This window comes from Hetaerina americana, unplaced genomic scaffold, assembly GCF_022747635.1.
Source record: "Hetaerina americana unplaced genomic scaffold, ioHetAmer1.1.p SCAF_18, whole genome shotgun sequence".
Classification (NCBI taxonomy): domain Eukaryota; kingdom Metazoa; phylum Arthropoda; class Insecta; order Odonata; family Calopterygidae; genus Hetaerina; species Hetaerina americana.
Genome location: NW_027286741.1, coordinates 5,111,027 through 5,130,572, shown reverse-complemented (window position 1 = coordinate 5,130,572; position 19,546 = coordinate 5,111,027). Strand labels below are relative to the sequence as shown.

General features: G+C 36.2%; 1 protein-coding gene across 1 annotated transcript in view; it reads right to left on the bottom strand.

Moving 5' to 3' along the window:
* Nucleotides 1–1,999: 1,999 nt before the first annotated feature.
* The window catches only part of LOC139687203 (uncharacterized), a 270,420-nt gene continuing 252,873 nt past the window's right edge, over nt 2,000–19,546 (bottom strand). Inside the window, exons 6-8 of the mRNA XM_071584325.1 lie at nt 9,799–9,933; nt 6,072–6,285; nt 2,000–4,359 (exon numbers count right to left, since the gene is read on the bottom strand). Of these exons, the coding sequence (XP_071440426.1) occupies nt 4,187–4,359; nt 6,072–6,285; nt 9,799–9,933 (522 nt within the window). The 3' untranslated portion in view covers nt 2,000–4,186. The remainder of the gene's footprint in view (nt 4,360–6,071; nt 6,286–9,798; nt 9,934–19,546) is intronic.

Here is a 19,546-nt window from a genome sequence, read left to right as displayed (position 1 = left end):
CACCACAATTCATGGGCAAATATATTCTTTTCCAGGAGCACTTTGGAGGGGATCATGAGACATAACATTTTTAAATACAAAAAAGTGAGCAGAAACTCATGAGTAACTCCAATGAGGTCACCCATATAACATCTTTACATTTTACCATTCCTTCATGCAATTGTGTCCAAATGCACTCTGTGTACTTCCATCAAAGGTGCCATAGGGTCACCTAACCCTTACCCACAAAGCTCATTTGAACTATATAATACACACTTTTCACTGTTGGAGAAATCACCAAACAGGGCAAGGAAAAGCAAGATAGTATTTCTTGTTTTCTCTGATTTACTCATTATCTGCCAGCCCTAAAAGCCTTGTCCAATTCTTCTTATGTAATAGGTTAACATGAAAAAGAAATTGAAAGTCTTGTCAACTCATTATTCAGTTTTTTTGGTCCTATCTTACCTTGAAACATGAGAATATTAAATTAATTTGGCAGCATTGAAGGAGTGCTATTAAAAAATTGCCCTGGAGTTACTCGTTCACACAACTTTCATAATTACTTATATTCATCACTAATAATGGTCCACTTCTATGAGAATGCGATTTTTTTAAATAATTACCACTAATGTTAAAGAAATGAACATTATTACAGCATACAAAAATTGACTCCTGGGGTTTGGCGACCCACTGTTCAATCTCTAGCGACATGGATGGAATTCAGTGTAACCACTGTTTAACAAGAGCATATACTGTGAAATATATGTGGATGTGAAACAACATTTCCAGCTTATTTATACTTTCATGTTCATAGAATTGTTGACTTAAATATGCATTTTTTGATTAATCAATAAAAATAGTTAGTAAAAATAAATGTTAAGTTTAAGAAACAAATTTTTTCAGATGAATGAAAATAGTGAAAATGCATAACTCACTGGTGATTAATCCTGATTCATATTGCTTTGGAAATTTGCTGTTTCTTCTCATGATCTATAACCTTTGCAAACTATCTACTTCCATTGTAGTACTTCTGTATTAAGAGGTATTGTGCATTCCATGTACAGGAAGAAATGCACTCAAGTCCTTCCATATCATAGTGAGCCTATGTTTTCATGTCGAGAGTCCTATGCCTACTGTCAGAAACCACAATAGCAATTACAGGTATATGGCAAGTGAAGTTGTGAGACTGGAGGTGCTGGTGTATGGTAATATTCTGTCACACTGGATAAGATAACTTAGCTCTGTAAAAAATGAAAATACCTTTCTTTTTACTTGAGTAATGATATTAATACACGCTAAATGTACATGAGTGGTTCATCAGCAATGTACTCAGATGAAACAAGATTATTAACGGGAGGGTGTTTCAATGATCCAATGTCCACCAAGATCACAAGCAGTTTTCACTTCTGAGATATGAATGATTTGCAAACACTGAAAACTCAAAGTTATAATATTGCTAATGATCCAACATGTGTATTCTTACCTTGAATGAGTTTTTTCATTACTCAAAACTGGTTATTTAACATGAATGCTCCCATGATATTAGTTGGCCATTTATAACTCAATCTTTATCCTTTCTTATTAAAAATAATGCTGTTTACTGGAGCATACATGATGAGGTAGCAAGTGTGTGTACCAACACAAGTAATGGATAATGAAAAATGTTAGTGCAGTTCAAAGCATCACTGGCATTTTGTGTGCTCGCTGCCAAGTGCTTGAAAGAAGCACAGGGGACTCATGAAAGATGAAGTGAATGTATTTATCAGTGAGCCTTTCAAATTGAAATGAAATAAAATTGTCGGGGGGGTTCCTGAACCAACCTGGGCAAATGGTTTTACCACGTTTATACCAATAAATATCTGGGTTCATAGGAGTTAATAGTTGAGGCATCATCATATTTTAACATATATATATATATATATATATATATATATATATATATATATATATATATATATATATATATATATATATATATATATATATATATTATTGGAAACAATTCATTGGCCCTCTGATTGGAAACAATAACTGCATATTAGATTGAATTTATTAGTAATTGATTTTTTGATACTACTCAAAGGTGTTAAAAAGTGGTTACACTCGAAATTTGTATGCATCAAAGTTGTCCTGTTTGAAAATATTGCAAAAAACTTATGACGCTCTATGTGATGACGCTCCTAACTTTGCAGATTGAGTTGAGATCTTCATTCCAAAATATCAAATAAAAAAGAGAAAAAATAATGCCAGCTATAAAAACTTTTTACTGCAATCAAAACTGCATTCCCATGACCGAATCTTTAATATTGAGCATGCTATCTTATAAAATCTCTAAACTGTGAGTATGCACTCTTCTTTTTTTATAAAAAATTCCACTGATAATACATAAAGGCAAATGCAGAAAAGAGTTCTTTTTTAAATAAAGCACTCTACTTTAAATAGTAGTGGATTTCTGCTGCTAGAATTGGGAAAGATAATTTAACTAAGATGCTACCTACTGCCTACGAGGGGATGGTATTCTTTTTTAAGTGAGCCATTGTAAACAGCTTACAATTTCTCTAAAGAAAATGTACATCCATGCAAAAATACCCAATTAACACTCTTTCACTTGCTTAATAACGTCACTCACAAAACTTGAAAGAAGAAAATAGTTGGACAATAGTGGAGAGGTATATTATTATGCGGCTAAGAAGGTGAGTGGGGGGGAAGGATGGAACATCAGGAAAGGAGATGCTGAAAGAATTTCATGGTCATATTTTTTTAAGTTTTCCACTCCCTTTTGTTTGCCAAAATCTACTACCATTTTAATAATTTTTTTCGTCTTCTTTTTTTTCTAATGGTTATGGGCCTAAAAGGGAATTTAATTAGGGAAGTAAAATGCAATCAAATTATTCCCTAAGGATGTCTTTTAAGAGAATGAAGTGCCCAAAACCACACTCTGCATCCCCATTCAAACCTGCTTCCAACTCAATAACCACCACCACTCTGCTCGTAAACACACATTTTTCTCACTCCTTTCTGTCCATCCTACTCATTCCTTTTACTGCACCATCTTCTTTGACGTTTGAAGTTTATTGAGAATGATGCTAATCTGAGTAAATTCCTCCTTTGAGGGATTGTTTGCCTGGGGACTGGGAATGGAGAATTTGTCTGACTTATTCATTCATTACCAATCATAGTGAAAACAGACCTAATTTCTGCTCTTGAGCTAGTTCCCAAGATAACATAATATAAACACCTCTCTAAGGAGAAAACAGGAAACTAAAATTCTCTGTATATACCTTTTTCCAATGTTTTTCAGGTACATTGTTGGTCCATGCATTCGTCAATGCACACCCATACACAACTATTCAGAATATTCTACATTCACCTTGTGCCAGTTAATTCAATTTACAACATTTGCATGAATTGCATCTCCCTCTCATAAATTTGACAGAGAATACTTCTTGCAAATGCTTTGAATGATTTCCCTCTCTAATGTTTTGCATGCATGGGGATTCTGAAGAGATGGATCATTTACAACGGTGAATATTCCGCACTCACTTCAAACCAACAAAGTCCAAACAACATAATATAACATGGTGGGTGGCAACCTGCACAGCCTCTTTCAACCACCCTAACATTGTCAAGTAATAACACATGGTAAGTTTTAAAAACTGAAAAAAAGGTTTTAAAACTGAAAAATCTGCCTCAATGAAGACGTCACATTCAGATCAATAAGTGCGCAAAGAGAGATGACACATTTCATGGGGGATTTCTGATGTAGACCCTTCCTCCATGTAAGGAAGATTCAAACACAGTCGTTGGTGCACTTCCACTGAGGGAGGGCCACTTTTACCCAAACTGGTCACTGCATGTTATCAACTTTCCCTGCATCTATTTTCTCCTATTCTCCAGCATGATCATATGTGGTCATCATGGTAAACTTTTACTGCAAGGATAAGTTTTTGAAACTGCAAACTACAACAAAGTTTAGTGGTGGTGGTGGTGGGGGAAAAATAGAACACAAGGGAGGAGAGGCTAGCCGAGAATACAGCTGCAAACATCCTACTCCCTCTGCTGAGCAACATGGGCTCCTGTCCTGCACCATTTCATTTTTCTCACTCTCACACCATCTGTCTGTTGATAGTGATCATTTGTTTCCAGTTCCATCATTGAGTAACGACACCAAATGATGGGAACCAGCATAATTAATTGCCCCTTCCCATCAGCCAGCCCTCACATGCCTCAGTAGCCCAGGGGAGAGGAGGAATGGCAGGAGGCTGTAGAGGAGGAGAGATAGATCTATGATACGAGGCTTCTGATCCCGTGGCAGGAGCCAGGAAGTCGCCCCAGACCCAGATGTTGTCTTCCTGGGCAGGATGGCAGCCATCTTGTCGGCTGTAACAACAGATGAGGCAAAAGGGAAACAAAAATGGTGATCACAAAGACTGTCCATGAATGGCAGCCTAATACTCGGAGACTAAAAAGTAAAAAACATTCCTGCTATTTACTAAAAATGTTTTCTGGATTTAAAAGACCTTGGTGCATTCATTTTCATTCATCTCTTGTAGAACACGTTGTTTGTAACTTTAAGGAAATGGTAAGTACTCAAATTGAATTTAAAATTACAGTATAAAAACAGTAGGTAAAAGTCAGAAATCTAATATAATCCATCACATATCTCTGCCTAGTTTATTTAGAACACTGCTTCCTATTTGGCAGTAGTCTTGAGGTATGGAGCTGGTCTATGAAGATTATGAGAAAAGTGCCAAATTTCCGGGACATAAAATAATATTAAATTCTCTAAAGATCAATTTTCTTATTTTAGCATTGTGAGGGAATGGGAAAAAAAACAATCTCTCCAAATAAATTATGCTGCACCAACAGAGAAAACTGCTTAAGGTTTCTATCAAAAACTGTATAAAAATGCAATATAATTAGTTATAGTCTTTCATTTTCAAGGCTGTCGAATTAATCATGTTAAACTCCTTGACCCTTATTAAAAACCTGTGAATGCTGCAAAGGCTAGGGACAATTCCAAAGACACCATAGAACATTGCAAAATAATTGAATGAACAATCCTGCTAAATGAAAAGTGCTTATTTCCAAAGAAATCATAAGCTACAAATTTGAAGTAATAGATTTCAGGCTCTCAAAGCTTTGGGACTACAGGAAAGAAGGTAGCAGAAGCTGTGACTTTAATAATAAAGAAAGCAGGAGCCCTGATTGGGTCATCAGACACATAAATTTGCTCTTCTACTTTGAGTTATTACTGACCTATCAATCATATATAACTCCAGTTTTTTACAGGAGAAGGATTAGATGATTTTGAACAAATAAAAGCCATATTCTCCAAAGCCATAATCTAAGAAAACACATTTAAGTAAGAAGAATATTTTCTTCTTAAAATATCCAGCATGACAAAAGAAATAGCTAGTAATGTAGCCTAATAGCAATCACTTCCCTGTTTTAACTTTTTTTGAACAAGAAAAATCATATTGCCTGCCATGTGTGCATCTCCGCCAGAATTTATGTGTGTAAATCCATGATACATGGTGACATGGAAATACTTTCATCTGATGCGAAAAGTATGGGGTGATAGTTGTTAACCTAATATATTGGTTTTTAGAGCAATTATTTATAATTAGTGATAAAGTAAAAAGTTATAACATGTTTCAATTGTTTCTAAGTAAAAGATTAACGATAAAAATTAGATATATAAGGACATATGACTAAATAAACTTCACTAAAACAACATGAATACCAGGATATTCCTTATTTATTATGAATAGATAAGGAATATCTGGGTATTCATGTTGTTTCATAACAAATATTAATTCAATACGTACATATAGGATTCAATTGAAATTCTGATTTTGCTATAAAAAATAGTTTTCTTTCCCAAAACATAACAAATTATAAATGTTCTCTTAATTAAAATTAATTGGAAATAACTCAGTTGCTTTAAAGAATATAATTATTTGTAAAATTAATATGAAAAAATGCCTGAAAAAATTCATCATGTCTGAAGATCATTTTCTTAGGCATAAAGGTTAATTGTGCATTCATCTGTTTAAATTTGCCCTTACCTTCAAAGGTTTATTTCTTACCTTCTGAAACAAACACGAAGATGGATGCAGGTTCTGTATTTGAGGCTGAGCATGTGTAATTCCCTGAATCACCATCAGAGGCATCTCGGATAGTGAGACGTGAGTGCGTTTTCGGCCCAGGCTCCGTCTCCACAGTGATCCCTCCACGAGATGTGTCATAGTTGATCATCCTATCGTTGTGATACCAGAAAACATATTGGGGTGGCGCTGGTGACTGAAAGGTAGAAAAAAAGAGAAGCTCATTTTCAGTTGAAATAAAATGTCATCAGGAAGACTTTTTCAGCATATTGTAAAGCATTTAGTACAAAAGTTTTTTTTTATGATTCATTAATATAGTGAGAATTGCAGATAGTAGTAATGTTTGTAAATGACTCCAGCAATCATCAAGTACTGTAGGAAATTCAGAGCTCAAGCTAATAAACTTTCATTTCCTGTATCGCATTTTATTTCATTATTTCTCAATTTGCATTGATGTCTTAACAAGCCCTGCCAATGTGGTACAAAATATGCATGATGCCCAAATGGGAGCTCTGTTGAAGCTAGTTACACCACCAACCAACCAAGTAACCAATCACCTCCTGAATAGTGAAAACTGGTCCATTTGCACCTACAAAAACAATGACTTTAACAATATGATAACAATAGGAAACTTTTAAAAAAATACGTATGAAATTAGGTAAATCATAACTAAATATGTTTAATTTACAAGTCAGATAAGGGATTGAAATTATTACTTAGGCCATTGTCATAGGAATGGGATGAGAATAAATCAAAGGAAAAGTAAGGTAATCTGAAGAAATTTTACAGTTGTAGTAATATTAAATTAGGGAGACAAACCGGAACAGGTGTTGCAGTGCACCCATTTAGGAGGCATTTTAGAAGAAGGTGGGCTAAGTAGTGAGGAGATATAAAGAAGGATTGCATTAGGTAAAGAAATTTTCACCGGCTCAGAAACTTGGCCATTGTGGTAAGAGGCATGAGGTAATAATGTAAGATGCATACATATGTTGGATGAATTCCTGAATGAATCCTTGGGATGTGTGTGCAAAATATTGAAAAAAGAAAATGTATGTAAAGAAAAACAATCAATGAAGTTTTAGCCAGAGCAGACAGAAGAAGAAATGCCTGTAGGGAGACATTCAAATCAGGCAGATGCTGGAGATACAGAAAGGCTAGGGAGATACCTAAAATGGTGGAATGGATTTGAGAATGCAGAAAAATGTTGTAGAGGGAGGGAAGGAATATTCATTTTTGATAAAATTTAGCAATTTTGTATGAAGAACAAAAACTATGGTATTAAAAATAACAGTGGAGGATTTCATATTGTATTGATAGTACAGCAGTTGACATATAGTGTCATGGCACATCAAATCCCTTCTTTGAAAGAAAACTACTGAAAAATATGCCGTCAGGATTTGAGCCAAATTCATAATCGTCTTCAGTTTTCCATTTACAGGAATAAGTTATTATTCCGACATCTTTTGCAGGAAAAAATTGACTTAATTTGGGATTATGGCGACAACTTTCTTAGCCATGCATTTATTGACTTCACATGGCAACGTACCTCATGTGTCCAGTTTCTCAAATTGTATAGTCCCTTAAATCAATCAAAATATCCATGAGGGTGTAAAAAGGAACTTCACACTTCCATATGAAGGTTTAATACTTCACACAACCATGGTTTCAATGCTGCCCATCATCATAAGGTGACAGAAAAGACATACTATGTTTACAAAATGACCATTATTTTAAGGGGTTTGGTCTCTCATAAAAAGTTGCAACACCTATACCTTGAACCACAGACATTTCAAACTACCAGAAAGTTATTCACTAAATTGGAAAAACTGACCGTAAAATACTAATCCAAATCTGAAGGGAAGAATTATGAGTGCAGAGTCAATCTTTTTATCAGGCACTTCCCAAGTAAATAAATCATAATGATCCTTGATAAGGAAAAAACCTGGTAAAAGAGGCTGGTAACCTTACTGCCCCAGATTTATTTGGAAACTTGGCTTGGTGATTCATAAGAGGGGGGAAATGACAGCCATGGTGCATTTACCCTTTTCAGTCTTGGGGCACAAAAGCAAACAATGATCTATATTATTATTGTCTTGATTCAAACATATTATTATACTGATTCAATCGAGAAAAAGGGATGTTTATGATTTGGAAAAAATATATATTTTTATCTATTTATTTATTTCATTGTAAGGAGGCTAAAATCATGTTTTCAGATGATGTTTAACTTCATAATAAAAGCATTTTGAGAAAAAGATTTTTTGTGTTTTGAAAGCAATAGACACCCTACAGACTACTATGAGAGTCCTTTCAATATAGGTATTTTTGTCATTATCAACATTTATCAGAGGTTTTCTTAGCATAAATGAATAATGCCTTCCAAGTGCATAATGTTGTCACATCATTACTGCTGTCCATTCTCCTAATTTTTGGATGCGTGTTAATTTTTAAGGGCTATATTTTGGAGTTTCATTTCTTCACTAGTTTATACTTGCCACTGTTCTGTATAAAACATATTGCAAAACTGCAAAGGAATTACCTTCATAAGAGATTTTAGCATAATTTCATCATCCCCCCACTGAAAACAACCTGATTTACAATTAGAAGAAAGTGCATGCCACAGTGCATTATTATTATATAATGTGAATCAAAGTAACAAATTGTAGAGCATTAATTAATTTGTAATCACAACATCCTATATGAATAATTAATTATTTAGATAGCACTAAGGAACCTCTGAGCTTCGACACTGCTCTAGCCAATGTAACAGGAAGCATTCAGGCCATTATTGAACTGGTAAACCTAAAAAATATCTGTTGATTGGCAGTCAAGAAAGAAAAATGATGAGTCAAATACATTAAAAATGTTGGCAAAATGGTGACCAAGCAAAGAAGATACACCAACTTTTAAAATTCTCTATATAATATAGGTATGTATGCACACATCTCACATAGCATCTAATGAGAATCTAGACACATAACTTCTGACCAGTACACATGCTTCTTGCCTTCTCTCAATTTCTTATAAAAGAAATTGAAGTAGCTTGAGCAAGTAGGAATCAAAGATCAAGATGAATGCCGATATATATCTAGATGATAATGACAAATGAGCTAGAAGGTATTATAGCTGTTAGCGGTTAGTTAGTGGTCACTAGTTATTGAGATGAAAACTACTTAGAAGAATGTTAAAACCATTGATTTTACTAAGAGGTTGGACCCTTTGAATAAATTTTTTTTAATATCATATTGGTAATTAAAAAGAGATAGGCAATTGTGTTGAGTAACACGTTACCAAAAAAATGAATGGGGCATATTCATACCGAAAATGCAAAATGCAATCACACATATGAACATGCATAAATGTTCCAAGAAACTAAGAGATGCCAAAACAGTAACTTTTACCGGAGTCATCTTTTCATATGCATTTCAATGCAACAATGTCAGGGTGTAAAAATCATACCACTTGACCGGGATTCGAACCCAGATCCCTTGATGTCTTGCCGAGAGTTTAATTTAAATTTAATTTTTATTGATTTCATTTTAGAAAAATTTTAGAGTTTAAGAGGACACCTCGATAGCTTAACTAGCTAAAGCTTTTAGCCAGAGCCCAATCTGGCTTTTTTTGGTTTGAATCCCCATCAAGGCGAATGATTTTTACTCTCTGAAATCGTTGCATGCATGAAATGGATTACCTTTCACCCAGTCATTACCTTTTCTATGATACAGACAAGTGATATAGCACTGCCGACATCCACATGATGCTCCCCACTGCCGAGAATGAAAGCCTCAGGCACTACTATGTGGAGGTTGACAAAATGAGACATTATCCCAGTTCCAGTGGACACCTACAGTTTGGGACAAGATGGGAAGAATTAAGAAGATGTAAACACAAACCAATAAATCCAGATATAATTACAATAAATGTAAAGGAAAAACATAATTTATCAATAATTTTATATGCTTAAATATTCTTTTAATATGTATTTTCTATAAATCTAACTGATATTTATATTAAATAACCTACTTTATCTAAACTTAACTGTATGTAACACAATTAAAATGAAATTTAACTAGTTTTGACACAAAAGCTGCAAGGCATATTCATAAAATAAGAACCATTTGGTCATTTAAAACATATTTTTGTCAGACAAAATTTTCACGGACAGTTCTAATTCCCTCCAAACTGAATTCACTTTTCCACATAATCACAGTTTGCTTCTAAATACTTTTCATTATAATGCATCAATTTTTTTAATCCCTCAGCATTAATGTTCACCTCTTGGGAATTGAACCAGATGACAAGGTGACAACATCAGTCTTAGTCCCATATGGTCTTCAAACTGTTGTTCAACAAGACTCTGTTTCAAGTGCAGGAAGAGGTAATAGACACTAAGTGCAAGGTCAGGACTGGTTGTGTTTTGGTCGCCATGACCAAAAAACACTCACCTACTCAACATTCTTTGTGTTGATCAATGTGCACTATTGGTGCCCACCTAGCACACAACTAGTGACATCTGAGCTTTTCCATAGCAATCCGGTAAATAGTTGTATATTGAACAAGAGGAGGAAATTAATCAGCCAGAGCAGTCAGTTAGTGTCAATCATTGGTGAGACTCTAGTTCTTGGTGCACTTGTTGAAAAATGCCATGGGTTTAAAAAACTGGGCATGCCACTCTACTCTCCAATCAAGCACATTTTTTAACCATTTTTAAGTTTAACACCATTGCTTATCTTTCTTTCACTCATTCTAAGATGTATTGGTTCATAAATGAGACACAACTCCCAAATGGGTTTTGGGTCTGATAATCCCGTAGCAAATAAAAATCAAAGCACAGCACACACTTTGCAAATGGTAAGAGCAACAACTATTGTGGGTATTGTTAACTTATTCACTGACAGGTAATCGACTACAATCATTAAATGAAGAACACAATGTGTTTTTATACTGTTCTTTATTTTCGTACTGCTATGTAGTTTTAACACTTAGGCATCATCATCAGGTACAAATTAGTCAAGTTTTGGTCCATTTATATACCATTCATGTGGGAGAAGGGGTGAGTGATGGAGGGGGGGAAAGGAGAAGGGGGAGGGAGGGAGAAAAGGTGGGGTTATGATCGACGCAGATGGGAAGGAGGAGAGGGGTGTTAAGCATCCAGAAAGGCGATTGGTGGGCTCACAGGGGAGGGGGATAGTTAGAGGTATATGAACAATAAATTGTTAACCAATTAAACCGGTTTTCAAATTCTTTCTGATTTTCAGCTCTTGTTTCTGTTACACCCAGCACTTGTCCATCTGGTTCATTAGATCTGGGTTGAAATCGCTCCCATTTCTTCACATAGATACTTGGTGAAGTGAGATTGGTCACAATAAGAGGTCACAATATCTAAAACAGTATTTATATTCCTCTGCTCGTGTTGCAATGATCTCCCTGTTTGGCCTATGTGGTTAGCACTACAGTCCTTGCAAGTTAACTTACAAATGTCCCTCCTATTTTGTTTTTCCACTTTGTCTTTCATACAATTCATGAATGATTTTAAGTTGTTCGTATTGTAAATACTACTAAAAATTGTACCATTTGAAATTTTTCCTAAAGGTAGAGGTGGGCTATCTTTTGTGAAATCAATCCATAGTAAGGGAGTCTACACCATATTTTTGATCTTATACATCCACATTAACTGGTTTAAACAAACGATTGTTTGTTTTAAGGAAACGTTTTCTGGGCAGTATTTTTTCAATTAAATCTTCTTTGTAGCCATTTTTCAGTGCTATAACAGTCTTTGATTGTTTTAAGTTCTTCAACAAAATCACTTTTGGAGAGAGGAATGGCCAACAGTCTATTTAATATTAAATGAAAAGTGGAAAGCTTTTGAGATATGTGATGGCGGGAGTTGGAGGGGATGATGTGCCCTGTGGCAGTACTTATCTGGAAAATTGCAAATTCAAAACCCTGTCCCTTTGTCGGCACTTTGATATCTAGAAAATTGAGTTTATTATTTTGTTCTTTCTCACATGGGAAATTGATTTCTTTGCATTGGAAATTCAAGGTGTTCATAAAATTTTCCTACTGTGTTTCTGTGCCTGTCCGCATAGCAAAGATATCGTCTACATAAGGTAACCTCCAGTGAATGCAAAAAATGAGGGACTGCTGAGTATTTTTCTTTCAAATTGGTTCATGCAAGGGCCACAATTGAATACATGAATGACTACTAAATGAAAACAATACCTCCAGCTGCTTTGAAAACAATCAATAGATGGTGCTACATGCATACAACTTTGTTCTGGACCCACCAATAGTTCAATATAAGAAAACAGCCAATACTGACCTTGTACATTAGTAACAATAAATTTCAATTCCTCGCTCTTCCTTTTACAGAGTTTCCTACAGGATATCCTTATTAACATGAAAATATTGGGCAAACCATTCAGTAGGACACATCACTCTAAACTTAAGCCAAAACTTGGCCGAGAGTATTTATATACAAATATATATTTATATATTCAGCCTATTATTGTGCCGCTCGAGTGAGTTTTTCTGTACAATCGTTATATATAAATATAAATATATATATATATATATATATATATATATATATATACATATATATATATATATATATATATATATATATATATATATATATATATATATATATATATATATATATATATATATATAAATAAATATATATATATATATATATATATATATGTATATATATATATATATCTCTATTGTCCATCATATTTTTCTTGGGAATGATAATTGAGGTGGTTTCCCGTTGCCTTCCTCAATAGTGTTTTTAACGTGACACCATCACTTACTGGCCGCCCCACTATGGTGAGACGCCATTGCAGCCGCCTCACTGAGGAACAGACGCTGCGTGGACTACCTTTCGTCTGGCTCCTAACCTTCGACCTATCTGGCATGGGTGACCCTACCAGGAGCAATTTTTATTACTCCCGCCAGCACAGCTCTAGGGGTCGTCGGAACGCACAAGCCCTTCCACCACGTCAAGGTTGTAGTCCGGGTAGGGTACGAGGCACGAGGAATGACCGCGGGGAGAAAGCAGTTGAGTTCTGCAGAAGACAGGGGTTAGTCATCACCAACACTTGGTTTAGACATCACAAAAGACGCAGGTATACATGGAAAATGCCAGGTGACTCAGGAAGATATCAGCTAGATTATATCCTGGTTAGACACAGGTTTAGGAACAGTGTGATGAATTCCCACAGCTTCCCGGGAGCGGATGCGGACTCAGACCACAATTTAGTGGTTATGAAATGTAGCGTACGCTTCAAAAAGATAAGGCAGGGGGGGGGGAGTTAGAAAATGGAATGTAGAAGCATAAAATGGTTTACAAAGGAAGGAATACAATCAGGCGGTAGAGAAAATCATGGAGGATGGTAAAGGGCTTAGTACTATCGAAGAAAAATGGGAAATGATCAAGAAAGGGTTGTCTAAAGCCGCAAAAGACACTATTGGAACCGTTAACGCTAAAAGGACTAGGAAACCATGGATCACGGATGAGATGATTACAAAGATGGATGAGTGGCGAAAATGGAAGAACATAAATACGAATTAGGCAAAATGAAGTACAAAGAATTAAACAATAAATTGAGGCAGGCAACAAATAAAGCAAGAGAATAAATAGATAAAGAACGTACTACGGCCGAGTGCATGGAAAGAAAGTAAAACCCAAAGCCGTACACTTAAGGGCACTTATAGGTGGAATATAGAAGGGGGTGGGAAAGTTATTGTTTGGCGGGAAGCCAGAGGCCCGTGACCCGTCACTCAAACAAATGAAAAAATAAAATAAATAGTTCTACCAATTACTCCCTTGATCAGGTATTTGCACACCAAATTGACCTTCACAAGTCGCAACCACACACACACGCAGGGTTTACGGGGCGGGAAGCCCGAGCAGTGCTGGAGGGGAAAGCACTGTACTTTTGTGTCGTCCGAGTTTGAGTGACGGGTCACTGGCGCCGGGTTTCCAACCCCGTAAACCCTGTGTGTGTGTGTGTTTGTGACTTGCGAAGGTCAATTTGTTTGCAAATATCTGAGCGAGGGAGTAAGTGTTATATAATTTTTATTTTATTTTTTCATTTGTTTGAGTGACGGGTCACTGGCGTCGGGCTTCCCGCCCCGTAAACCCTGCGTGTGTGTGTGGTTGCGACTTGTGAAGGTCAATTTGTGGTGCAAATACCTGATCAAGGGAGTAATTGTTTGAACTATTTATTTTATTTTTTCATTTGTTTGAGTGACGGGTCACTGGCGTCGGGCTTCCCGCCCCGTAAACCCTGTGTGGGTGTGTGGTTGCGACTTGTGAAGGTCAATTTGTTGTGCAAATACCTGATCAAGGGAGTAATTGTTTGAACTATTTATTTTATTTTACATTTGTTTGAGTGACGGGTCACTGGCGTCGGGCTTCCCGCCCCGTAAACCCTGCGTGTGTGTGTGGTTGCGACTTGTGAAGGTCAATTTGGTGTGCAAATACCTGATCAAGGGAGTAATTGGTAGAACTATTTATTTTAATTTTCATTTGTTTGAGTGACGGGTCACGGGCCTCTGGCTTCCCGCCAAACAATAACTTTCCCACCCCCTTCTATATTCCACCTATAAGTGCCCTTAAGTGTACGGCTTTGGGTTTTACTTTCTTTCCAAAGCAAGAGAAGCATGGTGGAAGATGCAGTGCGAGGATATGGAAAGTCTACAGAGGAAATGTGAAATCGGTGCGCTGTACAGCAAAGTTAAATCGTTATCGGGAAGTAAGAAAGGAAGAGCTATGCTAACAGTTAGAGATAAGGCGGGTAAGGTAATAGTTGACGCAGGAAAGATCCAAGAGAGATGGAAGTAATATATAGAACTGTGTAGTAAAGAACTTAGAGCAACCAGGTTAGACTTAGAATATGAGCATAACGTAGAGGAAGATAGCTTAGGTCCAGGCATACTCGACAATGAGATAGAAAGGGCATTAAGGGAGAAGAAACTAAATAAGGCCGTTGGGGTAGATAACATTCCCGTGGAACTTTTAAAATGTTTAGGAAAATGTGGGAGGAAGAGGCTATATGGGCTGATCCGTAGTATTTATGAGGAGGGAATCTGGCCGGAAGACTTTGTGAGATCAGTTTTAGTTCCAATTCCGAAAAAGGTAAAGGCTACATCATGTGAGGACTACAGGACGATAAGTTTGATATCCCACACAGCTATAGTTGTTCTCAGGATCATAAACAAAAGGATAGAGAGTAGGGCAAATGATTACTTGGGGGATGATCAATTTGGGTTTAGGAAGGGGAGAGGTACGCATGATGCCATTGCAGTAATGATATTATTAATCGAGAGGAATATAGAACACAACCAGGAGGTATTTGCCATTTTCGTATATTTCGAGGAAGCGTTTGATAGAGTGAATTGGAAAAACTAATGAGTATATTGCAGAAAATAGGAATAGATTGGAGGGATAGGAGGCTAATCCGCAACCTGTACATGTCTCAGACTGCTCAGGTGCGGGTGGGAAACGGGGAGTCCGGATGGGCAGTGTTAGGAAGAGGTGTACGGCAGGGTTGCCCATTATCACCGGTGCTGTTCAAGGTGTATGCGGAGGAAATGATTGAAGAGGCTTGGGAAGAGCTGGAGGTAGGAATGAAAGTGGGCGGGGAATTGGTAACATCAGTTAGGTGTGTGGATGACAAAGCTTTAGTTTGTCAGTCAGCCAAGGGGCTGCAAGCATTGCTTAGTGAATTGGAAATTCAGTGCGACAGGTATGGGATGAGAATCAATTTTAATAAAACAAAGGTTATGCAATTTTCTAGAAGGAAAAAGGCTATGCTAAACATTAAAATAGGAAGGCAAAAACTAGAGCAGGTAGAACAGTTTACGTATCTCAGCAGTGTTTTGGACCAACACGGTCATTGTAGTAGGGACGTCAGGATAAGAATTGCACTAGGCAAAGAGGCTTTTACAAGGAGAAGGGAGTTGATGACATGGACTTTGAGTAAGGATGTTAAGAAAAGACTAATAAAAACTTTGATATGGAGCGTAGCTATGTACGGTGCGGAAACGTGGTCATTGAAGCAGGAGGATAGACGTAGACTGGAGGCTTTTGAAATGTGTGTGGAGAAGAATGGAGAAGGTGAAATGAACAGGGAAGAAAAAAAATGAGGAAGTACTTGGCATGATGGACAAAGAGAGGGATTTGTCTAGGAGAAATCCTATGGAGGCAGGAAAAGTGGATGAAGGGGGTATTGACTGGGAGTGGGATGTTGAAAACTGTAATAGAGAGGATAATGTTGGGCAAAAGAGGAAAGTGAAGGAACAGGATAGGGATGTTGGACGGGATGAAGGGAGGAAGAGAGTACTCAGAGATGAAGAGGGACCTGCTGTAAAGAAGGATGTTGTGTTTTGCTAGGGGTCACAAATTATTGAATTAGTAATTATGTCCATCCAAAAACCTACCTTAACCGGTAGATTACCTAATAATAATATATATATATATATATATATAATATGTATGTATATATTTCTACATAAATATAATATATGTATACATATATATATATGTATATATATATATATATATATATATATATATATATATATTTATATATATAAATATATATATACATACATATATATATATATATATATATATATATATATATATATATATATATATATATATATATATATATATATATTTAGCATACATACATGTATAAAATCATAACATGAGCTTATGACATGACCATTGCCATTGATATTGTAATTTTTTCACCATTTGTAAATTGGCTTAAAATGTATTTTAATTTTTCATTAGGTGTACTCGGTACATGTTATTTTTTCATTTTGGCAAAAATATGCCAGCTTGAAAAATGATAGAATCCAATAAATTCATGCAGGGTTTTTTTCTAGTTATGCTTTCAAATATTCTCTGTAAATTTATCATATTGCATTAAGGTATACACAAAGTCAGTAGGGTTTCAACTTAATTCTACCTAAGTTGAAAAGTTAGGCCGTAGAAAAATTTATCAGTGGGGTGAGAACTAACACAAAAGCCTTTTCATTTCTATTGTTCTTAGCTATCATATGAATATCTTTGCAGCTGTTGTGGATGTCTTCATGGAATGAGACACGTTAGTGTCCTAAAACTTGTTTCTTGGAAAATAAGTTCACCTGCCTATGTTGCCTAAAATATTTCTCCCTAATGCTTTCCTATTACGATTTTCCATCTGATCTTCTCCAAAAGTTCATACTTGTTGTCAGAATTAATTTTTTCTTTCATTGGATATATTTCATGGCTGTCAGTTGCAATACTTTGTAAGATGTTATTCTGTGTTTTCTTTAGAGATAGGCCTATCCCACAGTGAACTTTTCATTAGGGCGATTGCCTTTACCTTGAATAAACTTTTCTTTTAAGGCTGCACCTAGGCTGAAATTTGCTCTAGATGGTTTTCTGAGGTGTTAATGTTATTAACAGTGCCTAATATGTTGCGCAGTTTATGAAAGAGAAGATTATAAATGATTTTGGTGAAAGCATCTCAAGGAAGGACTCCTGCCCTTTTGTGAATCTGCACTGGATCAGTTTTGCCATTTTCACCAAAACCATTGCTTCACCAGTTGATGGCAAGGTTTTGGCCAGGAGGAATGCTTCTGCCAAGGATTTGGGATACTGTTGGCCAACCACCTTTCCCCCTCCCTGGCTACTCACCCCATCTCTCCTCCTGTCCCCTACCTACACCTGAAGAAGATTCTCCTGATGTGCAACCGAGCACCAAAATTGTAAGAGAAAGCCCTGAAAAACTCATTTCAGGACCTAAATAAATACCCCACTGCAACTTTTGAAGGTGGTTTGGGTTCATCCACTTTGTCCCATGAAATATCACTTACCCTTCCTAGTGCCTGGGTCCTATGGGGGTTATAATGCATGCTTCAGGTGTGATGGCAACAGTATTTGTCATATATTTATGTTTACACTTCAAAGAGGAAAAACGAATATCTAATGAAGAGCTCGGATGGAAAACTCTTTGGATGTGGAGCAGAAAAAAAGGTTTATGTGAAAAACCTTAAATTCTTTTAAAAGCAAAATGTTATGCAAATTTTTAGAGGATAAGCCAAAATGATTTTGTTTAATATCAGGAGAACCCTAAGGGAAACATCTAACTGCCTTAAGGCAGAAAACGGTCTGGGTTTCACAAGCAGTGTAAATGGTGCCAACAACATAAGCAATTTTTCCAGAACATCCAAAGCAAACAATATAATAATTATAAAAATTTATTGATCTGTTGCTCAAGTATATGTCATCGAACATGGTAAGCAGGGTAAGGAAAAGAAATAAAATAGAAATAATTCACAAAAACTTTACCACACAGAACACAACATCAGACAAAAAACATCATTCCAATTATAATTTGTCAATTAAGAGTTCATCTATACTGTAGTAAGTCATGAGGAGTATTTACTTCAAAACTTCAATTTCACAGGCAATCACATTGGACTTAATTTTTATGCTCATTGGTAGTTTCTTATGAATAAGTGAGGCATCATGATGTGGGTCTTTCTTCAATCTACTAAGCAGTTGATTTTTCAGGTGCACATTCTCCGTTCCACGTCTCAAGTGATCATGCACAGTTGAATTTCTTGGAAACAAGCATAAATTATTGCTTACAAGTAAAGAGCCATGAAGAAATATATGTATGGCAGTGTCATTAAGTTCAGTTCCTTAAAGCGATGCCGGAGACCTTCTTTCCCATCCCCTCTCATAGTCACTAGGAACTTGGTATGGGGGGCCCCCAGATCCCATATTTTGCGTGATATGGCACACTCTCACCCTGGAAGAGAGAACATGTACAGCCACCAAACTGAATTTCCTACTCCAGAACACCAAACATAATTTTTTTCCCCAACTGACTTAAAATTGATCACTCCTGATGCTAATTTGAATATAACCAAAAAGGGTAAGTTGGCAAATATATGCTAAATTAATATGGGTAAATTTATTGAATGGCCCCAGATTCATAATATTGAAAATAGCCTCATCTCTTGAGATGAGGTTTTTTTTATTTTCACATGCAAAACACCACCTTGAGTGCCTTGAGAAGACTTCAATGATGTGATCTTGTTTGTTTGTTGTACTGGTACCTGTACTTCAAGAGGTCAGCATTACAGTCATATCAAAAGGAATGCTCTTCTTTTCGACACTACTAATCCTGAACTGACATTTACAGGTTGGCAATCTCCTATGGCTCACACACCTTGGCTACTTGCAATTTCTCTTAAGCTCCCATTCCTTCCCTGCAGTACCTCATAGTCAGCTCATGTATTTCTACTTTGGAATCATCTTGAAGGAGACAGACTGACTCCAGGCTTTCATTTTTCTAATTTTCTGTGAGAACAATAAATTTCAAGCATGTCCCTTGGTTTTTAATTGCATGGGAGGCCAGACAGTGCGCTGAGATATA